General features: G+C 37.6%; 3 protein-coding genes across 7 annotated transcripts in view; 1 reads left to right on the top strand and 2 right to left on the bottom strand.

The window, feature by feature from the left end:
• The window catches only part of LOC106082942 (homeobox protein extradenticle), a 35610-nt gene extending 15792 nt beyond the window's left edge, over positions 1-19818 (bottom strand). For 2 of the 5 annotated variants that reach the window (XM_059368361.1, XM_013245712.2), the window contains exons 1-2: positions 19710-19818; positions 13723-14050 (exon numbers count right to left, since the gene is read on the bottom strand). In XM_059368361.1, coding sequence (XP_059224344.1) covers positions 13723-13987 — 265 coding nt within the window. In that variant the 5' untranslated portion in view covers positions 13988-14050; positions 19710-19818. Of the gene's footprint in view, positions 1-13722; positions 14051-14277; positions 15950-19619 lie in introns of those variants that run through there. The other 3 variants (XM_059368362.1, XM_059368364.1, XM_059368363.1) reach the window with 3 other exon arrangements.
• Positions 19819-20825: 1007 nt separating this feature from the next.
• On the top strand, positions 20826-21635 carry LOC106083070 (large ribosomal subunit protein uL30m). The gene is made up of 2 exons (XM_013245902.2): positions 20826-21051; positions 21114-21635. The coding sequence occupies exons 1-2, from the start codon at positions 20918-20920 to the stop codon at positions 21526-21528; spliced, it is 549 nt and encodes a 182-aa protein (XP_013101356.2). The 5' UTR covers positions 20826-20917; the 3' UTR covers positions 21529-21635.
• On the bottom strand, positions 21523-23013 carry LOC106083062 (torsin-like protein). Its single transcript, XM_013245889.2, has 2 exons — positions 21901-23013; positions 21523-21768 (listed from the first exon to the last, which is right to left on the bottom strand). Exons 1-2 carry the CDS (start codon positions 22824-22826, stop codon positions 21657-21659), a joined length of 1038 nt encoding a protein of 345 aa, XP_013101343.2. The 5' UTR covers positions 22827-23013; the 3' UTR covers positions 21523-21656.
• Between the last annotated feature and the right edge of the window lie 788 nt (positions 23014-23801).

Here is a 23801-nt window from a genome sequence, read left to right as displayed (position 1 = left end):
ATCATGAATCATGATGTACGCTGTAAATTGGTCATTTTTTATTATTGGGCTTTAATTACTATGACTCCCTGGAGTGCCAAGTGCTCTTCTGCCATATTTTGAAAAAGAGCAAAGACAAACAAATAGACACCCTCTATCTTATTGTTGGTATTTGAACATACAGATGCCAGAGTTTAGAACTCCTTCAAAATAAGTAAGACTTGCGGAATGACCTTATCTGGTACATTTGCACAAATAATAAGGACCTGCAACAAGGGGACAGCCTAACATCTGATCTTTTAATGATGTTGCTAGAGAAGGTTATACAAAATCTCAGATGTGAATGTATGTGGCATAAAATTAACATATATGGCTCGCCTATGACAATGAAATAGACATCATCATATGGCAATGCAAACATTTTGTAGAACTTTTATAGGTTTTCAACTACAAATTTGCATTGGTTTGACACCATAGAGTAAATATGCATGTTTTTCATAAGTGGAATAGTTTCTAACTGAAAAAAAATCGTTGAAATAATAATTAACCAAAAAAATTTCAGGGCGATTCCGGTTACTAACATCCTTTGATAAAAATTAAACAATTAGCGAATTCTTGTACGAGGGTTTTATATTTCGGGATTGGACAACCCTTGTGTTGCAATCTACCAACTGGCAGCTTTATCGTAAAGCTTGCCATTTTGAAGTCATACGTACTCAGAACGTTTTGCCATACGAGCGCTATTTGTGTTGTTTACAGTAACTTAAAAGATTCATCTCGCCCAAAAAATTTAGTTAAATTGTGAACATTTTCGTGTGATTATTTTTTACAACTTTTTGACGATGGAGCTCCATCAAGGACCAGTGTTTTAATCGATGGTATGGTGAATTCAACCGAGGTCGTAATTCACTCCAAGACGAATTTCATGAATTTCGTTCAAAATCAGTTGTTGTTCCAAATACCATTGATGCTGTGCGCCAAAAAAATTTTTTCGCGTTGGATGCCATACAGTTTGTCAATCGCCTAAAAAAACGCTCGGGTCGGTTGATCGAAAGAAATGCTCCAAGAATACTATGCGGTGCTTCGAAACTCGTCTATGACATCGTGACAGGTGATGAATCTTGGATTTAAGCGTATGAGCCCGAAAGTAAACTGCAATCGACTGTTTGGGTGTTTCAAGATGAGCCAAATCCAACAAAAGTTGCTGGCGCTTGAAACACTTCCAAGCAACTGATCGCCTGTTCTTTCGTAAAATCGTACCATTGGTTCAAACGCATGCAAAAGTGTATAGATCTTAATGCGGAATATTTTGAAAAACAATGAAGCTATTTTCAATGGTTATTATTTGTTTTGTTCTCTTATCACGAAATTTAACAGGCAACCCTCGTAGTAAACGAAGATAAAACCAAATCTACTGTTTTTAAGCTAAAGACACCTAAATTCAAGCCAGCGCTGGATGATAAACACAAGCAAATTAGAAAGACGAGCCCAAGAAAACACTTAACGTTAATAACTACAACTTTTGGATAGTCATTGACTGACATTGGTGCGACCATAAACAAAACAAGGTCAAAGGGGGACTTGTGTGGTCAAAATATGCTACTTATTTGCTTACTTACCTCCCGACAAACATAAATCAAGACACTGATCCTAATAGTGCTCTTGTATGGAGTAGGAGAAAGGTACTTGCAACAGCAGATGAGCCTATGCTAGAGGCTTTTGAGAGCAAACAATTCTTTAAGTATACTCATATGGGCCAATCTGTCATGTTGTGTAAATAGAAGGAACTCAAGCCAGAAAAACACTGGGATTTTCATATGTCTTCACCGATAGTTTAAGCACAACATCTGAAAGCAATTTTGATGCATAAAAAAAGTATGGAGCCATCGTGTGTCACTTGTTGGCCTAAGCGATTACTCAGATCAAAATATTCGTTATCTTTGAAACCAAACCAAATTTTTCCCTTTTTCCACAACATAGGATATTCACGGGATTAAAATCTTTGTACACGGCACTATTTTTCAAGAATTAAAATTCTTTAAAAAATCTCTATAATCATTTGCCATTGACAGATATCACTGTCAATGTACACATTGAAAACAATTCCCCCTAGAAATTGCAAATTAATGTCCAACAATTTTAATTAAATATTAAGTTTTCTCGCAGGGAAACTAATAAATTCTCGTTGCCTTATGTGGGCAAAGATGGTCGGTCAAATTACTGAAATTTAAGATTGTAATTTTTGTTGTTGCTATTGTTCCTGCGGCGTGAATAAGAAACCACAGAATAAATAGCAGCAAGCGCAACACCAATAATAACATTACCGGCAGATGTTATAAAGTATTTAATAAGATGAACAAACAACACCACAACCTTCTTGCCAAGAAAGTAAGCAATCCAGCCAGCAAGGAATTGTAACGCATGCGAAAAATTTCACTAAGAACTTGGTGGCATTTCGTTGAAAATGTGGTAGACGAGAATGGATAACAAGTGTAAATACCGGGTAAATGGTGGTTAGTTTAATAAGCCTTAGGAGAATCTACTGCGATGTCCTTTTGGTGTTTATGTGTGTGTGTGTGCGACGAAACCACAGTGTATGTAACTCTATTTAAGTTTTAATGGGCTTCACACCCCCCGACAACTAATGCCCACTTGGTTCGGTCCAAGACAAGGCAAACCTCATTCATTCATCCCTCATTTCACCTATAGCATATCTTTGGCAAAGTTACATTGGCAGACACAATGTGCCACAAATGACACCATGCCAATGAATGTGATACACATAGAGCAGAGAGGAATACAGTAAAATCAACAAAAATCACTAAAGAGACAACATCAATGACAATTACTTGCATTCTTGGAGAGACACAATGTGGTGTAAAATGCTAACATATTACTACGCATAAATCACTTTTATGGTAATACAAAAGGCCATAAAAAATTTTCCCAGGCCCAAGCAGCGGCGGTCTATGTAGATTCAAATGCTTACAGTAAAGAAAACTATTTTCTCTGGGAAAAAGCAAAAAGTGCTTAAGTTTTATTTAAACCTCCCGAGCGCCTAAAAATAATGTCACATAGAATGGCCATCATTAGAATTTATGATATTGAATTGTATGGCAAATCGAATGAAATGCTTTTACCCTTTTAAAGAAACAAGGCCAACAAAAAATAAGAAAAAACAAAACGCAGACAACCTTTCAAGCTGCAATCATACACATTTCTCCAAAACAACCTTTGACATTATTTCCTTCGTCTTCTCCTTTGGCATATAAAAGAAGCAGCTGCATGTGGCCCACTCCACCTTGCTCCTCCACACCACGACTATCCATCCATTCATTCAACCTTCCACCTACATAGCTGTATAATCAACAACAATGCTGTTTGCTCCTCTTGTTTGTTGTAGTGTTGCTCCTTGGGACCTTTCGGATAATACCGCTGTTTCGCATAGCAAAAATCATTTGACTGCCTAATGAAGCATTTTAATGTTATCAAAGAGTAAAGGGAAACGCACGCAGAAAAAAAGGGGAAAACTACAACCCATCAACAGGAGCGCGCATCTGTTGTGGGTGTGCGGGTGTGCTCGCAAAGTTAAATGGAAAATGCTAAGGGAATGAGGACAACAAAGCACTTCGTTGTCCTCGTCGTCGTCATCGTCGTTGTGCTGTAAAATGAAATCCTTTATATTTTCTTGACGAGCAATTGCTCTCTTGTTACGTATCATAAACTTGAACAACCTTTTACTTTGGCAGCAAACAAAAAAAAAACACATACAAAATAAACGAAAAGGAAATGGCAACAGCCAAATCGACAACAATATCCAAATTTACATACATATTGGAATCTGAAAATTGTAAGCTCAAATGACGATGAAAGCCATTCAGCGAGGCACAAGCCAGCCAACAGGCGAGTAAGCACAAGCAACTCTGCCATACACCAGCTTGCTCACTCACCCGTTGATGGGTTCGTTCGTTCGGTTCTACTAAACAACAAATGTTTCCCGCGCCGTTCATATTATTTGTAGGAGATGTGGTGATAAAGAATAAAAATTTACATAAGAAACCTTTTGGCATTTTCCCGCATTTCCACAGGGTGAACCAAAATATCAAATACATATTATTCAATTGAAAAAAATCCATTTAAGCTATATTTTACTTAGGAACAAAAACTACAAACTGAAACATAATCAAAAAGTATTCGAAACCAATATCTTTGGCATCAATTCTGAATTCGCTAGTCTCTTTAATAAAAATCTGGCATAGGTTGAATGGTGAGCCCACCATAAAAGTAATTTCACTCAAGGCCGGCTTAGCCCGTTGTGATACCCCAAAACGAAAGGAAGTATCGGTGGAAGGTTAAGAAAAGGGATCAGACCTAGAGACCAACCAACCGATAACCTACCTTTTAACTTTTAAGGAAATTTTTTTATAATTAAAAATTGTGATACCCCAAGACGAAAGGAAGCTTCGGTGGAAGGTAAAGAAAAGGTGTGAGTTCCGAGATCAGACCTTGAGACGAGATAGGTGGATGAAGAACTAAAAGTAGTCGACATTTTTTTATAATTAAAAATCTTTTACGATAGCTCTCACCATTTACAGTTGCGCTACGATTCGCATCATATTTGAAGAAGTACGGTCCAATGATGCCACCAGCCGATAAACCGCACCAAACTGTGACTTTTTCTGAATGCATTGGTAGCTATTGCAATGCTTCTGTCTGATCTTCAATCCAAAATCGATAATTCGATAAAAAAAGTGAATCTTTGGCCAACTTTCCTAGAGCCCAAATTGCAAATTTAGCCCATGAACAATACACTAAGGAACAGGCGCAAACTTCTCACATATCAATGAGTGCAGTCCGATTCAAGTTCAAGCTCAATGATAAAGGGCCTCCTTTTTATAGCCGAGTCCGAACGGCGTCCTGCAGTGCGACACCTCTTTGGAGAGAAGTTTTACGTGGCGTAGTACCTCACAAATGTTGCCAGCATTAGGAGGGGAAATCCACCGCTGGACATTTTTTTTATGATCTCGCCAGGTTTTGAACACAGGCGTTCAGCGTCATAGGCGGACATGTTAACCTCTGCGCTACAGTGGCCTCATTCCCATTCATCAAAAATTCTGTGCTGGTAGGTCGTTCGGCTTCAATTCTTGCACCAGCTGTATTGTGAAAGGCTCCACAACTTAATTAAATTGGTCATTTTTAATCCTATTTCGATGAAATTTGGGGCAGTGAGTTCTGGTAGACCTCTATTCATTTCTATGAAGTGCGGTTCAGATCGAACTATATTTGGATATAGCTGCCCTTAGACCGACCACCCGATAGTGTATTGAGCCCATAAAAGATCTGTTCTGGCAGACCCCTACCCATTCCTGTCAAATGTGGTACAGATCGGACCATATTTGAATATAGTTGCCATATATACCGATCTCTCGATATTGTGTAATGAGCCTATAAAAGGAACATTTTCATCCTATTTCGATGCAATTTGGCACAGCGAGCTCCGGTACCGCTCTAAACTTTTTTGTTGAATATCGTCCACATCTACGATCTCCCGATATAGAGTATTGGGTCCATAAAACGAGAATTTTGCATTCGATTTGGACGAAATTTTAAAAAGTGAGATTTGTTGAATATCGTCCAGATCGAAACATATTTGGATATATCTGCCATATAGACCGATCTCCCTATATAGAGTATTGAGCCCATAAAAGGAGGATATTTCATCCGATTTGAATGAAATTTGAAACAGTGCGATTTGATAGACCTCTACACTTGTTTGTTGAATATCGTCCAGATGGGACCACATTTGGATTAAGCTGGCATATAGACCGATCTCCCAATCTCTCCCAATCTGGTCCACATTCCCTATATGTCCCAATCTGGACGATATTCAACAAAAAGGTTTAGAGGTGTGCCAAAACGCACTGTTTAAAATTTCACCAAAATCGGGTTTGCCAGAACACGCTGTGCCAAATTTCATCGAATTCGGGTACTAAATAGATCTTTTATGGCCTCAATACACTATATCGGGAGATCGGGTGGTCGGGTGGTAGGTCTAAGGACAGCTATATCCAAATATAGTCCGATCTGAACCGAACTTCACAGAAATTTAAAAGGAACGACCAGCACCCCCTGTGCCAAATTTCATAGAATATGATGAAATATAACCAATTTATTGCCTCAAGACTTTAAGTCTGGAGATCGTTCTATATAGCGGTTATATATAACTAAAATCCGATTTTATGAGATCAAAAGGTCAGGTTTATACACAAAGAATACGAAATTATTAAACATGTTTTGACACCCATGATATCTGCAAAATTATAAATACCCAGCTTTTGGGTATAAATGGCTAAATACCCGGGTATTTACCCAATGTACCCAATTTACCGGGTAAATACCTTTTGGGTATTTACCCATCGCCCATTTCTATTTATTATCAATCTTCTCTGACTTTTTTAGTAGCCAATTTTTGGCCCACCTTGTATTCATTATTGGGCTGCTATAGATATTCAGTTGTATATGCCGTTTGTCTGGACTGTTTAATATCAAAAATTTTCTCAGAATATTCATTGAGACAAGACACCAAATAGGCAGCAGCAGTAGTAGTAGTAGTACACATGAATCGCGCGCCTCTTCTGTGGATCTTTCTCCAGCGAAATGAGTTAAGTCCCTGGTTAAGCTGGAATCGTTTGCATTTGCTTTAAATATACAAATAATATTGAAAAGCCGGTTTAGAATACAATCTGTATGTCTGACTGTGCTGTGCTGTGCTGTGCTGTTTGGTGGCAAAGAGAGTTGAGTGAATGACGATTGACTTGCCTGCCAGCCAGCCTGCTATAGTGTAGTCTCTGTGCCCAGCGATGACTAAAAAATGACGTTGTATTATCCAATGCCAACTTAAAATGGAATGAAATGATCATAAAATTTTATAAAATATGGAAATTAATTACGATTAAATGCATAAATTTTCACACACCACACCAGAGTTAAGAAACCCAAATGGCATTAAGTATAAAATATGCTTCATTAAGACACCAACACTCATTTCATTCCATCAGCCATCCAGGGTTCCCCGACACATCTTTTAAAGTATCCGTAAAATAATTACATACTACAGTTCGACTCTTTTGCTAAAGAATGTCAGACTGTTGATGAACCAAAGGCTTTAAGTCTTGCCTACTAGCCATCCCAAGCTTTTTGAATCTAACAAAAACGAAAGTTGAATGCATATTCGGCAACTTGATGGTGTCTAGGCAACATCGCTTTTCAGATAAACAAACTATTAATCTTATAAGGTTAGTAGTTTACATTTCCCCTCTTGGCTCTTGGCAAACAAAAAAATCTCCGAAACCCATTTATCAACTTGTAAACAAGTGGATGATGTTATTTTCACGTTTTCGTTGTTTTTTTTTTTGTGGTAGCACAATTGCAATGTTGTCTTCTTTTCTTTGGGCTGTTGTTGTTCAGGAAGAACTTGTTGCGTTCTTGTTTATTTTTGGAAAAATTCGGAATATAGATAGATAGATATAGGTGCACACACACACACACACACACCTAGACCCAACTCGCCGAGTAGAATATTTTATCTTTGGCAAATATTTAATCAATTTGTATTTGATTTGAAAACAAGCAACACAATCAAAAGGCGGCTGCTTCTCTTTTTGTTGTCCATGTTTTTGGTTTGTATAGCAAACGTTGGAACAAGCAAGCATTTAATTTGTTGCCGCCGTCTTATTTTTATCAGTTTGTCTAGAGCGTGTAATGACTATGATGATAGCCTGGTAGCCGTGTGTTAATGATTGCAATCATCTTCTTATTAAATGGAATAGAGAAACTGTGTTCTTTTTTTTTTTTTTGTTCATTAACTCAAAGCATTCCTTTGAACGTAGTGTTTGCATTTGCAATGCCCCTCAAACACCACCACACCAATGATATTGCCCTGATAATGTCGCTATTCAAACATGTAAGCCTACTGCCAACAACTTTTAGACCAATTCTAAGACCATAAGACCTGATAAGCATAAAATTACGATTTTTCGCATATCGGCAAGGCTATTGAAATTCAATCTCAACCGTATAAATTAAAATGTAAACAACAGAAAGAAAAAACTCTGAATAAAGTAAATGATAAATGACAACTTGCGATTACAACAATTCCATTTCCCAGAACACGCTTGCGGTTGGGAAGATTTTATTTATCGTATTGAATATTTAAATGATCTTTAAATCAATAGAAAATTAGAACTATTCAATCATGCAAATTACAAGCTATGCTTTTTTTCATATCCTCGCCGACAAAGCAGAAGTTTTCTTTATAACCTCTCAGAACGTTAAATACCATACAATGTACCTAAGTCTTAGAATACCTAGAAGGAAATTTTCATCTAAACGTTGCAATGGATGCAAATGCAAATTTTCCCACGAACATTCCATTAAGGAACAGGGACAAAATCCCACATATCAATGAGTGGTGTTCGATTCAAGTTTAAGCTCAATGATAAGGGGCCTTTTTATAGCCGAGTCCCCACTGTGTGCCACAGTGCCAGAAGTTTTTACATGGCATGCAAATTGCAAATTTTGCCCATAAATATCCACTAAGGAACAGGGGTAAACTTCTCACATATCAATGAGTGCAGTCCGATTCAAGTTTAAGCTTCTCCTTTTTATAGCCGAGTCCGAACGGCGTGCGACACCTCTTTGGAGAGAAGTTTTACATGGCATAGTATCTCACAAATGTTGCCAGCATTAGGAGGGGAAAACAACCGCTGAAAATTTATTCTGATGGTCTCGCCAGGATTCCAACCCAAGCGTTCAGCGTCATAGGCGGACATGCTAACCTCTACGCTACGGTGGCTGACTTCAGCATTAGGAGGGGATAACCACCACTGAAATTTTTGTTTGAGGCTTTTTGGCCAGAATTCGAACCTTGGCGTTCAGCATCAAAGGCGGATAAACCAATAATATAATTAGTTAAACTCCTTCTGTGCCCTGCTAGAGAAAATGACACAGACTATTCAATAAAAACTTTTTTTCATGTTTTAAAGGGTGATTTTTTTAGCTATTAAATTTTTTGGCAACACTGGTTTAAACAACTGACGCACGTTGCGTGTTTTACTTTGCACTGTTAAACATCTTCGGATTGGTCTATAATTTAACCACGAATTGTCTTACAAAAGAACAATGCTTGCAAATTATTATACCCTCCACCATAGGATGGTGGATCTTAGGTGTTGACTTCTAGAGCTTCTAGAGGGCGCATTTCTTATTGGTATGATTTCCAAGCATTGTGCCAAGTACGGTCTTAATCAGTCCATAACCTGATATAGCTGCCATATAAACCCATTTTGGGTCTTGACATTTCAGCTTCTAGAGGACGCAATTCTTATCCGGTTTGGCTGACTTCCAACAACTGTGTACAACTGTGTCAAGTATGGTCTAAATTAATGCATATCTTGATATAGCTGCCATATAAACCTCTAGAGGGCACGATTGTTATCTAAATTGCCTAAATTTTTGCACATGTCCTTTTGATATGACTTCCAACAACTGTCCAAGTATCGTCTAAATCAGTCTAAAACCTGATATAGCCGCCATATAAATCGATCCGCTGATTTGACTTATTGAGTCTTAGACGGCGCAATTGTTATCCAACTTGACTAAAATTTTGTATATGTCGTTTTGGTAAGACTTTCAACAACTTTACCAAGTACGGTCCAAATCGGTTCATAACCTGACATATAGCTGCCATATAAACCGATCTCCCAATTTGACTTTCTGCGTCTCTTAAAAGCGCAAATATTACTCGATTTGCTTGAAATTTCGCAGCTGATATTTTTATATGACTTGTACGGCATGAGAAGTAGACCAAGTATGATATAAATAGGTTCATAACCGGACATAGCTGCCATATAAACCGATCTCCCAATTTGACTTTGCCCCAAATTTTGGAGGTGATATTTTTATATGAATTGTAAAGCATGCAAGAAATACCAATGCGTCCAGAAAACGTCACAGTTTGGTGCGGTTTATGGGCTAGCGGCATCGTTGGGCCCTACTTCTTCAAAGATGATGCGAATCGTAAAGTAACTATGAATGCTAGCAATGCTACCGTGAGATGATATCCATCATTTTTGACCAAATGCAAGAGTTTGACTTGCAGTACAGCTGTTGGAAAATCGGACTGCGCTTTGTAAGGGATCAAGAAGCCAAATCGAGAGATCGGTCTATATGGGAGCTATATCCAATTCGGACGAGGGACGGACGGGGCTACAATCGATCAAGAATATATATATTCAATACTTCGAGGCGTTACAAACGGAATGGCGAGATAAATATGCAAAATGTCATCAAAGAATAGCAGCTTTAATGAAACCTAAGCCGGAATTATTACCTCTCCGTAAATAATGAAAAAGGTTTTTTTCGGTAAGTATGCGAAGAAGTGTTAAAAACTCTTAGATCATTAAGAAGAGAGTTGAATAGTCTGGATGTTCTTACTAAGAACGAATCTGCAATGTATATGCCGTGTGGATTAGCGCGTGTGGAATGACAAAATGTAAAAGAATCCGCCAGAAAATCTGGTGAATGATGTCTGCAAGGTTTGTAAAACAGGAATAAAAGCCGAAAGCTTACAAAATCGGAAAAACCGAATTCCAAAAATCGTTCGACGAAAGGAGAAACGTGTTCATAAATTCTATGAGAGTACAGGTAACGTACCGGAATAAACCTCAAGGCAGTACAATATGTGCGGCATTACTAATGAATGGCGACTCAGTCTTCCTTTTTGGCAGGGTTGTTCACATCCCCCAAATGTGGGATCGTTGAGAGATATAGGGTTACGTACATATCCATATGATATGTGTGAAGGAAATATGTTGGATTATTAATGAATGGACTAACTTTATCTTAATCTTCCTCGCCAATACCATATCAGTATTATACGGCTGGCGGTGCGAAAAACTATTCTATTAATATGGGCCTCGCAAATTAAAAAAAAAAAAAGATAGAACAAATATCAGAAAATATAAAACAAAAACTTAAAAAACGTAAAAAAATAAGAACACAAAAAAAATTAAAAATCTAGAACAAATTAATTTAATTAAGGCAAATAAATTTGCTTTTTGATTTTTAACCAATAAAGCAAAGAGATTGTTAAATTTTTATTCCCTATTAAAGATTGTCTATGTTATCTCAAAGTCTTCACGGCTTATGCAGAACATCCCACTTTCAAACTCTAATCTATTAGCATGATGTGCAAACCGAGTGTAACATGTTATGTAGAACATGAGTAAAACTTCTGTTCTAGCCAATGGCAGTTTCGCGATGGACCTCTATAAGTTAAGAGTGGATCACAATCTTGGATCACTACATTCGCCAATTTGTAACCATCTGTTATTTATAATTCGTTAGAGGTATATATACCCACAGATACGAAATTCGTTTAAATGTGTTGTGTGAAACGTCTAAAAGCGTTTGGAAATCAATTTAGTCACACATTCTATGGATTTTTGTTTGCCATTCCATAATGTGTAGACTTACACATAATGAATGGATATATTACTGCACGCCGGACCTTAATGCTGCAAAAAATTTTGTTTGTCCAAGAACAAATCAAGTAGCGTTAACTATTAGATCAAAACAAGTAAAAGCGTGCTAAGTTCGGTCGGGCCGAATTTTGGGAAGCCACCACCATGGATTCTGCCAAAAATATATACAAAATAAATTTAGTTGAAGGGCATAATTTTATTCTACATACCAATCTTCTGCCAACCAGTAAAAATTAAAGCTCCTAGGAACCGAACAACGATGATCGAGAGAAAGGTTTACATGGGAGCTGCATCAGGTTATATACTCATTTGAACCGTACTTGGGACAGTTATTGGGAGTCATAACAGAACATCACATGCAAAATTTCAGTCAAATCGTACAAAAATTGCGGCTTCAAGGGCTCAAGAAGACAAAATCGCGAGATCGGTTTCTATGGGAGGTATATCAGTTTATAAACCGATTTGGATCTTACTCGGCACAGTTGTTGGTAGTCGTAACAGAGCACGGCATGCTAAATTTCAGCCAATTCGGAGAAATAATTGCAGTTTGTAAGGTCTAAAGAAGTCAAATCGGGAGATCGATTTATAAGGGTGCTATATTAGGTTATAGACCGATTTGAAACATAACTGGCACAATTATTGGAAATCATTAGAGAACACTGCGTGCAAAATCGGACAAAAATTGTGGCTTCCAGGGACTCAAGAAGCCAAATCGGTAAATCGGTTTACATGGGAGCTATCTCCGGTTATGTACTGATTTGAACTGTACATGGCACAGTTTTTGGGAGTCATAACAGAAAACCACATGCAGAATTTCAGCCAAATCGGACAAAAAGTTGCGGCTTTCACGGGCTCAGTCAAAGTCAAGTCAAATCGGAAGATCGGTTTATATCGAAGCTATATCCAAATCAGAACCGATATGGCCCATTTGCAATCCCCAATGACCTACATCGATTTGACGTATCTGTTCAAAATTTCAAGCGGCTAGCTTTATGCGTTTGATCGCTATCGTGATTTCTACAGGCGGCCATGGCTAGATCGAATCAGAATGTCGTGACGATCCAGAATATATATACTTTATGGGGTCTCAGATCAATATTTCTAGGTGTTACAAATGGAATGATTAGATTAGTAAAAGCTCATCCTATGGTGGTGGGTATAAAAAAGGGTTCTAATGTGAAAACAAAATCAAGATTATATGAATTTGACATATTTTGATTGAAATGCAAATTTGCAAATTTTGCCCATAAACATTCCACTAAGGAACTGGGGCAAACTTCTCATACATCAATGAGTGCAATCCGATTCAAGTTTTAAGCTCAATGACAAGGGGCCTCCTATCTAAAGCCTAGTCCAAACGGAGTGCACAGTGAGACATCTCTTTCGAGAGAAGTTTTACATGGCATAGTACCTCACAAATGTTGCCAGCATTAGGAGGGGAAAACCACACTTGAAAATTTTTTCTAATGGTCTCGCCAGGATTCGAACCCAGGCGTTCAGCGTCATAGGCGGACATGCTAACCTCTGCGCTACGGTGGCCTACAATATTTTGGGCAAAAATTATAGAACAAGTTGAGCCAGATATTTGACCAATCTAAACATAGCTTAAGAGGCAAATTTTGTCGGATTTCAAACCTTCGATACGTTTGGTTAACGCGGGTTAGATGAATATGTTACATCATTTTAGAATATTTATAAATTGCTTTGCTCATCTACTGGTTTAATCAAAGTAAAAATAACACTCTCGATTTTTTTCTTTCTGCGGAGGAACTGAGAAATCGATCGACTTATAGTAGACATGGTTTAAAACAAAACTGACATCCAATCCAAAAAAATCCTTAATCTAATTTTAACTAAAACTTATTTTTTGGTTTTTCAAACTCGTATTTCCCGTATAACAAATGATCCCCCAAGTCATTTAATGGGGAACTCTTGTTTTATATAATATCCGGCCATGCCGCAAAGCTCAATAACGGAAACTCTTAAGGAGAATCAGTTAAACTCTTAAAGGGACCCAAGCGCTAGATGGCCCTCTCTTTATAAAGAAGTCTATAACAACTTCAATTTCCATTTTAAATTCCAATTATAAGATCCCTAAATTCATTTTACTTAATACCCATACATTTTTCTAAAATATATTATTATTATTAAACTCCATATTATATTGTAATTAAAAAATATAGCAAAAGTTGAAACTTACCGGTTTTTTCCTTAATTTCACACAGCACTGAAAACAAAGCCGGTTTCATGCGATGACAATTTAATGTATGTTTTCGAGCTTGTGCCTCATCTAATGACTGCTCCGAAATACTCATAATCTGTTGTAGAATTTCACCAATATCCTTTTGTTTGCGCACCTCATTTTCATTGCCGGGATTTTGGCCATCATCCTGTCCAGGCATACCATAACCTTGTGGGGCCATCATACCACCCGTATGGGCCATCATCCGATTGGGGTCCTCCATGTTAATGCTGTTGTTCACTTAATCGCGGTGATAATCGAGAAACGGGACAACAGCAAAACACGGCTAAAATGAAGAAGGAAACAAGCAGGCGCCACAAGAAAAAACAAAACGAATTAGGTTTTTTTTAAATTATCCAAAAATGCTGGCAACAACTTTATGATTGGATGGGGATGATGACGATGATATGTGATTGTTCTTTTCAATTGCATTGAGATTGTATGATGTCTTTTTTCTGTTACAATATTTCTATTTAGCTCATATGGAATTTTAATATACAAAGGCACACGCACTCATTCACACAATAGACGCTCACGCTAGCAGCACGTCCAACCCCGTCAATGGCACAAAATAAACTGTGGTGACAAAAATGCTACACGGCCAGGCAGGAACAACACCAAAACCCAATCGACAACAGCGCCAAACAACAAACAGTCAAGCGCAAGCATCATGGCAAACACAAAACTCAGGGGCATGCAGATACACAGAGACGATTGTGAGAGAACAACGAACGTCAAATATCAAGCATACCTCATGAGAGCTGTGATATAAAGAGCTTAATACAATCTTCGCAACAATGGCATCATAGCTGACTGTCTTCTTTGTCCGTCAGTCTTGTACATATATGTGTATGTAGGTAGTATGTTATGTCTACAACAGGTCGTGATTTGAATTTTGGCTTTTTGCGTTGATTTTGACACACTCAATTCCTTGAGTTTTAACAAAGAAAAGGATATAAATCGAGTTTCTCTGTGCTCTGTTCGGTTCATACACATCGCCATTGACCTGCACACCCTACCTGCGGCCGCCGCTGTTGCTAGCCGCAGTAGTAAACTTAAATCCCTCTGTCAAAGATTAACTAACTAATCTCGGGGCTGTTAATGTTAAGGTCATGTTCGACATTTATGTTTATTGTAAATCTAAAGGATTTGTTTACACAAGCCAAATGTGCCGTATCATTTCGCCCATTGTTCTTCATATTCTATGTAGCATAATATAGGCCTCATATGAGGATGACGCGTGTCTTTTGACACTTAAAAGACGACCGAGATCCTTTCGACTTCAACTTCAAGCGTATTTCAAGTGGCGATAATAATTATGGAAAACAAAAAAAAAGAGAAAGCAACTTTCTCTTTGGTGGAAAGCAAAGAACCTTGAAAATGAGTGCTAAAAAAATGTTCTACGGGAGCTGCAAAGGATATCTAATGGAGTTTTAATCGAATACGTTTTTAAAACTTTTACAAATAAAGGCATTACCATGGGCGCCCCGGTAGCCGAGTATGAAGCGTGCTTGGATTAACAGTGCAGGGATCGTGGGTTCGATTCCCGCCAGAAGCCTTGTTCTTTCGCTACTGTGCTATCACAATGGACTTAAAAATTGTCTAAACTTACCTAACCTACAGGCATTGCCAAAAATTTATAAGACCATGTCGAGAAAAAAATTCATTTACTATACTAATTTAGTAATTTCCTTTATAACACCTGCAAATATCAATCCCATAAGATATAAATATATGTTTTCGCTCGGCTTGAGGTTCTAAGTCATTCTAGTCTCGTCTCTTAAGCCCATTGCCAGATAAACAAACTGCAATTTAGGCATTTCCCTGACCGATAAACCAAAAAAAATTATCTAATTGGGTAGTACATATCGGTAGCTGCTTTGTTGATTTGTGAAGACAAGGGATAATCTGTCCGTTCAAAAGCATGCTAACTTTCGAATGGGTTCAGCTAAGATAGGTAAGAATGGCCTGCCATTACAGACTCGCTCGCTTAGACAATTTTGAGTCAATGGTGATACAATAGTAGCGACAGATCAGGGCCGTGATTGGATTCGTTCCATGGACCCCACTATCCAGCCAACTGAATCTAGAAATTAACAGTGAAGTCAACGAACATAAGTAGAATATTTGGCTGGTACACTTGAATCAATGTGAATTGGCAAGCTGTGGTATATTGTAAGGGAGTCGCACAGACCGATCCCCCTTCTCTCACCAGTAGCCAAGACGCTTGAGGAACTGCTACTACCGAGGCACGTCGGCAAATGTTCATTCGTCTAGCATCAGCATGGATTTCGAAGACGGCATAACCATGCCATGCCGTGGCTTCAATCAGTCCAAGGCATGTGACAGGATGGTCCTCATGGCAACGGGCGTATCGAAAGACTTCAACACTTTTTAAGATCATTACCCACACAACACAATTTGCAATAATGTTGTCATTTGTCAACTGTATTTATTACAATTTGAACACATTTGATCGAAAAATAGCCCATCTGAAAACATCCGCCAAGGTGCATCAAAATTGGTTCAGAATTAGACATAGCTCCCACTTTATACCTATAGTGTAGGTGTAGGGTATTATGAAGTCGGCACCGCCCAACTTTTTCCTTTCCTTACTGGTTTTACCCTTATTTCAAGGATTTGTACCAAAGATCACTAACTTAAAGATGACCAATTTTGTATTTTTTTTTAAGGAAACATTTACTTTGGCGAAAAATTGTTTACTTGTTATTAAGGGCTTTCAACCTTTGATGGTAGTTTAATAGATCCATAATTTTTTGAGATCATTGAACGTGATAAGGGATAAGAAGTTAAAACACCGTATCCTACATTCCACCACCTCTAGACGGCATAGAGATCTAATCATAAGCGGACGATTGTACGTTAATAGCATCAGGCCCCCACTCCATTGTTGACATCTGCGAACTATTGGGTTGCCCAAAAAGTAATTGGGGATTTTTTAAAAGAAAGTAAATGCATTTTTAATAAAACTTAGAATGAACTTTAATCAAATATACTTTTTTTACACTTTTTTTCTAAAGCAAGCTAAAAGTAACAGCTGATAACTGACAGAAGAAAGAATGCAATTACAGAGTCACAAGCTGTGAAAAAATTTGTCAACGCCGACTATATGAAAAATCCGCAATTACTTTTTGGGCAACCCAATATTTATTTCTCGCCAAGATATCTAAAGATACCTGCCCCAAATCTTCAGACACATTGTTCACTACATACAAAAATGAGGTGAGTGAGGAGCCGAATGTGATAGAAGATGAAGTAACGATTCCGAACATCAAGTGTGCCAAATTACTTGCTGAACATTTGACAGCTCTTACAAATTCTCATCACATGTCACTACAATTTGCCATTATATCAGAAATAGAAACAAGGTCCTCAACTCATTTGTCATTCGGCACTTAGCGTTCTGACAAGGAAAATTTGCCTACCCGGCAAACCAGAGATCCAAATCCAATCACTTGATCGTGCGTGAGTGAAATCATGCTCACGACACTAATCACGACTCATGAGACGCTCACGAGAAAATCACGTTTGCATGCTCTCAACATTTTACGGCATTTTAACAAACGAATCTGTTTACAGATGAATAAACATGAAAAGATCAAATAACTGATTATTAATTTTCGTATGATTTGGAAGCATGAAAAAAATACTATTCGCTTAATAGAAAGAAAAATATTTGTTTAACAGTCACTAGTGAGATTTCGTGAGTCATGATTTTCTAGTGAGTGGTGAATGCCTCGTGAATTTCTCGTGAGTCGTCGTGAATACCTAGTGAGTCGCACGCGTGAGAAAAATTTTCGTCTCGCGAGCGTGCGGGGACGTGAGTCGACATAAAAGTCGTGCATGAGCGTGTCTGAGTAACATTTTTTCTCCCGTGAGCGTGCGTGACATCTTTACCTGTAACCACACGTCATCTGTTTAACTGTCCAGCCCAAAGGCCGTATACGAAGAATATGGTCAGATGCTTGGACTTCTTCTTTTCTAGTAACATCAACAGTTTAGGTTCAAACATGTGTAAAACTTTCTGTTTACATTTTGCAATTTTTCCATTAGATAAATAATAGTCTGTCTTTTAATCTTTAAATAAACGGAGCCAAAAGATAAAGAAATTTTTTATTTGTATATTTTACAAACTTTTTCCAAGCAATTGAGCGTAGTTGTGTACTAATTTGGAATAGAGGAATTGGTTAAAATGCTACATTCCATATGACAACTTGCATGAACTTAAACTTTATCACTTTTACGATATTAGGAAGACCAAACGGACCGTAAATCTAGGTGGTATTCGGGCTTTGGCCCAGCCAGACCCCTCTGGACACACCCCACCTTAGTCGCAGAGTTCCTGGATCTGCATATTCAACAGAACCAAGCAGACTAAAGATGGAGCACAAAACACTGCTACAACAGCAGCAAAGAAGGCCTCCGTTATGGATCGAAACCATGACGCCGCAGTGGCAATTCGAGCATTCTACCAACTCATATACTTCTCATTGATGTACTTTAGTTTGGCTACAGTCTCAAAAGGCCAAATCGGCCCATACTTGGACATCCATAGCTCCCATATAAATCGTTCTCCTGCTTTAACTTCTTCAACTCTTAGAGGGCACAATTCTTGTTCGATTAGGCTGAAATTTTACACAAAGGGTTCTGTTATGGATCTCATTATATTATGTAAAATTGGCTTAAATCTAATAACTGACAACATGCCCTGTATAAAATTCTTGTCCATTGTTACACCAAAGTTAAGTTTTTGTAGAAACAGGCAAAAACAAGAATCGAGCACTTGCTTGTTTAGGTAGGACCTTAGGCATACAAGATATATATTGAAATATAGACAAAACTTCCTGCAATGTTTGACACAGGGCCTCGTTACGGACTCATATGGGCACTATAAATTCTACTTATTTGCTGTGGGTAGGTAGAGTTCCTCAATCGACTTCAGAAATATTGTACTATGCTATTCTTTGAATAGAATAACTGAAAATATTTTCAAGCGCAGTTTACGAGATAAATGGACAACATTTTTTTTTTGTTCCATACCCTCCTAAAATGACCCCAGTAACATAAATAAGAAACTTTTTAGGAACTCGGAAAAGGCTATCCAGCACCGAGCAACTTTTTTCAAAAGATCTTCTACAAATTCTAAAAAAACAAATTTCTAAAATAACACACATAGAACCAATTTTTGAAAACAAGAGAGATATAGCAAGACCTTTAGCTAACTAGCTTCCGCCCCTCCTGCTTCAGTTAATGTCCACACCCACATTTCACCAACTGCCATACAGCTATCACCTATGGAATTTTAATTAAAAAAAAAAACTACCGGGTAAACACCGAAGAGCTACCATTAAAATCAGTTAATCATCCCATCCAAAATGCCGCCGCAAAAAGGTAAACAAAATAAACCTCGACAAAATATAAACAAATCATATAAAAGCAATTAAAACTCGCAAAGGCCATAAACCAGAAAATTATGTCGCAATAAAACATGCACACAGCCCGTCGAGTAGTCGTCCCCACTAGCAGTGGAGAATGTTGTGGGCCAAAAAAAAAAAGAAAAAACCCACACAATGCGGGTTTGTAAACACACAAGGAAATCATCAGACACAGAAACTAAAAAGTAACAACAAATAATTTAAGCTTTTGGGTAAATAAAACAGCATAAACTTTTGAACAGGACAAAAGAAGTTTTCGCCCGGGCACATTCTTTGTGTTGGCAATGTTAACGCTGGCCGTGGAAAATAGTCTTTTTGTTGAATACAGAAAAAAAACTACACCACCCGACGAGTTTGCCATCATGTGGTAAAAAATCATTTTTTTGGGGTTTTCCATACTTTCTTTTAGATTAATTTTCACACACTTGATTTATTTATCCGTTTTTTTGGCTTATTAATAGTCTTTAAGTTTTCTTTGCTTATTATTACCACAATTTTAAGCTAAAGTCTTTAAACGCGTCAATTTATTTTTTTAGTTTTTTTTTTTGCTCTTTTTTCTGTATCTCCTTCGTCGTTAAATACAAATATGGCGACAAATTATACTTAACGAATTTGTAATACAACTCTTACTCAGGGTTCACTAAAGAAGGCTAGATCACTTGCCCAGCTGATGGAACTGTCCAATTCCAGAGTTGTGTCAAAACGCCACTAGAACGTCAAATGCATGGTTGAATTAAGAAGGTTGGCTCATTAACCCAGCTGATGGAATCGTCCAGCTCCAGATTTGTATCCAAATGCCACTAGAACGTCAAATGTTTTGTTTGCATTTTAACATTTTTCGCAGTTTGTTCCCTTTTTCACATTTTAATTGTTTTAATTTATTTTTTACAATTTTAAAATCATAAATCTTTTGATCTTGTGGATGCTATACATGACAGACAATGTATATAAAACTAGAATGTCAACTGGGGAGTGTGATATCTTAGTGGGAATTTGCACCACCATCACCACAGGGTTGTATTGTTGATTTCGTTGTTGTTGCGCAAATTGCCCACTTGCCCAACAACAAAATCTACGATACAACCCTGTGGCAATGGTGGCGCAAATTCCCACTAGGATGTCAAATTTCTGGACACTCCCTAATTCTTCTAGTTTTTATTCCTTCCTTCTAGTTTTTATTTCCATTATGAAAATAATTTAAATGTGAAAAAAGGAGCAAAAACTAAAAAAAAAAAATTTAAATCTAATCCAAACATTTGTCTATACAACCCTGTGATAGTGATGGTGGCACACGCAAATTCCCACCAGGCTGTCATATTTAAATTGACACTTCCTAATTGACATTGTAGTTTTTTTTCGCATTATCATGTGTAGCAGCCACAAGATCAAAAGATTTATGATTAAAATTAAGGAACAAAATGTGAAAAAAATTTTAAAATCCAAACCAAGCATTTCACGTACTAGTGGGATATGGAAACAACTCTGGAAATGGACAATTTTATCGGCTGGTCAAGTAAGCCAACCTTCTTAATTCAACCATTCACCTAAACTTTTTTAATGAACCCTGGACCTAGCCTTCTTTAATGAACCCTGCGATTTGCGAGAAGTTAATTCAACATCAGCTGTTGTTTTTATTCTTTCATAACCTGCTTCCTCGATATTGAATTTGAAATTGCTTGCGATTGAAACTAATTGAAATGATGTCTTTAAAAACCGTAATATCTACGTCCGGAAATGGGTGCCTACAAGCTATACGTCATTATGGAAAACACAACAAGAAATTCTTGTATAAGGATGGCCAAAGATGTGGAAATATTATTTACTATCCCCGGTATGTACTCTGTGGTTGAATTTAATTGATAACCTTATTTTACTTTATTGTCTACTTTATAGCACTCCTGACCACCAAGACCCACCCGTAGAACCAGCTAAACTATTCCGAGTACAACGCATTAAGCCTGTAAAGGGCAATCCTTATTGGGAAAAGAGGCTACTGAAAGAATTGGGATTAGATGGAAAGCAAGGCGATTTTACTGTCGTGAAAAATATTCCCGAAAACAATGCTCGGCTTTGGAAGATAAAGCATTTGATTCAAGTAACGCCAATTACATTTCCTCACGGTGAACCCACTGAAAACGATATTAAACATACATGGCTTAAAGAAAACGGCGAATGTATTGTGACAAAGGAAATCGGTCCAGTGGAAGACAGAATAAAATCTTTGGAATCTTTTGAAAAGGATCCCAAACGCCTGGACACGGATTTGCTTAAAAGAGACTCACGAATGAAATGGCAAAATCCGTGGTAGAAAAATTAAGAGGTTTATTAATATCTCGACTTGTTAACAACGTTATAAAAATGAAACATTATAAATAGAAAAGCAATAAAATTCACATAATATGCTTAAAAAAAAAACAAGTACAAATATAATTAGAGTTATAAATGTGCGTTGGCCTCCACGGCGACTTTGTTGACAAGCTTTTTACACCCGGATGTGGCAAAAATACTGTGAGTTCTATCATAGGTGATGAAGTCGTTTATAACTCGTCTAAAAAAAATATGATTAAAAAAAGTGAAATATTAAAAACCAAGCGTATAGTGGAAATGCACGATACACTTGGAAATCTAATGGCAAGACATTTACCAAAAACATTGAGACATCGCTATTTTGCATACTTACTCTATGACTTCTTCTTTGGGATTCTTTCCCCAGGCGTTAAACTCTGCTTGAGCGCATTTGTAAACATGCGACTTCTCGAGTGGCAAAAATGGAATAAAATGGTCTATTAGATGGGATTCTATAAGGCTAGTTTTCTTAAGACCTCCATCCAAGTTGTAGGCTCCTTTTTCCAAAGTTTGCTCAAAATGACTTAATTTCGTATCTTCACGTAACGTTCCACCTTTGATAAGCTGCCCCAGTCGATCGGAAATATGCACACCAGCAGTGTTGGATAAAAATATAAATATTGCCTTTGTACCATCAACACCATCAATAACTGTGTTAAAGTTTATCAGCGAGGTAAGGGAATCAAAGACAAGTGGAGGCATTTTATCAACTTCATCAAATATAAAGAGCGATCTTGGGCATGCAGAAATCGCTGAGCGCACTTCTTTGAGCAAGCGTTCACTATAGTGTTTAGCCTCCGACTCGTAAGGGAAGGCACTTCTACCTATGTACCTATGAACATAGTTACTCCTGATTCCCTCCGCATAAATACGCTTAGCTATTTTCTCGGACACAAAGTTTTTTCCAGTCCCAGGTGTTCCATGGAAACTAATTACCAAAGGTTTCTTTGAGTTGCGTGCTTCAGAAAAGTGTGCTTTTAAAGCAGGTATTAATTGTTGAATCACAATATGCTGACCGAATAAATTATTGTTTAAATCTTTTTCTAATTGGCTAATGTCTGCAGGAATATATCGATCGTTGCAACACTCTCGAAAACGACAGTAGGTTTGATCTTTCAGGGTTTCATACTTGTACAAACCCAGTGCTGCTCCCGCTGCCAAACCCATTGATAAAGGGTCGAAAAGTGCAAGGATACCTGTTGGTCTTAGACAACATAGTGCGAGGGTTACAACTAATTTTATACACCAATCATTGCTCATTGTAAAGTGGCTATTCTCAGGAATCTGCTCAAAGTCAAATTCCCCTAATTCAATTCTTTATTCGACACGTAGTGAAACCACGGCTAAAAGTGTAAACAGCGCGGCAACGACGACTAGTAGGTAGCAGTCAAGGTACATTAGGTGTATTCTGGTAGCAATCTAGGCAAATTTATGCAAGCTAAAGTCTCCAGCCCAGCTGATGGATTTTTCCAATTTCAGAGTTGCCTAGGCAACTTTGATGATGGATTTTTCCAATTTCAGAGTTGCCTAGGCAACTTTGATGATGGATTTTTCCAATTTCAGAGTTGTATCCATGGTTAAATTAAGGCTCTATTACACGCATGATATAATAATGAGGTAGAATACAGCAAACAGCTGAGTACATATTTTTTCCGACAAGTGCACTATCTGTCAACTAGTTTTGGTTGTGTGTGTGGAGTTTAGTTAAGAACCCAAGGCGGATTTAATAAGGTGATCTCATGCGAACAGCTGTTAACAGCCAGCCAGGTTTGACGGTATTAAGATGACAGATTTTTGTTTGCATTCTATTTGTAGCTATCTTCTTTCTCGCATATTCTCTGCTCATGTACGCACACAAATTTCTTTATGTGTGATGGCAAAAAGTCGATCAGCTTGATGACAACATGGCGGATTGCACCATATGATTTGTGGTTGTTGTACAAATGAGACCACCTCTAATTGTTTCGCCATGTTAAGAACCATAAGGCACACAAACAACGAAAAATGGCGCGAACTAGTAATATGCACACAATCAGAGTTGCACTAATCACTGATTTTGACGGATAGTGTACCCAATATTTTGTTGTTGGTCAACTGCTCCTACCTGTAAAAGTATATATCTTGATTACATGGTATGTAGATATCTAGGCAAATTTATATAAGGTAAAGTCACTAGCCCAGCTGATGGAACTCTCCAATTCTGTAACTTATAACGAACATCGACAAAAAACAAAT

This window comes from Stomoxys calcitrans, chromosome 4 (genome assembly GCF_963082655.1).
Source record: "Stomoxys calcitrans chromosome 4, idStoCalc2.1, whole genome shotgun sequence".
Taxonomy (NCBI): domain Eukaryota; kingdom Metazoa; phylum Arthropoda; class Insecta; order Diptera; family Muscidae; genus Stomoxys; species Stomoxys calcitrans.
The sequence above is the reverse complement of the archived record's forward strand: the minus strand, read 5'-3'. Positions and strand labels throughout refer to the sequence as shown.

What these genes read in the sequence shown, in the direction of transcription:
- LOC106083070 (XM_013245902.2), top strand. Translation starts at nt 20,918, where the DNA reads ATGATGTCTTTAAAAACCGTAATATCTACGTCCGGAAATGGGTGCCTA. An exon ending in AATATTATTTACTATCCCCG is followed by an intron (nt 21,052 to 21,113) that starts GTATGTACTCTG and finishes TCTACTTTATAG; the next exon opens with CACTCCTGACCACCAAGACC.
- LOC106083062 (XM_013245889.2), bottom strand. Translation starts at nt 22,826, where the DNA reads ATGAGCAATGATTGGTGTATAAAATTAGTTGTAACCCTCGCACTATGT. An exon ending in CCCAAAGAAGAAGTCATAGA is followed by an intron (nt 21,769 to 21,900) that starts GTAAGTATGCAA and finishes TATTTTTTTTAG; the next exon opens with ACGAGTTATAAACGACTTCA.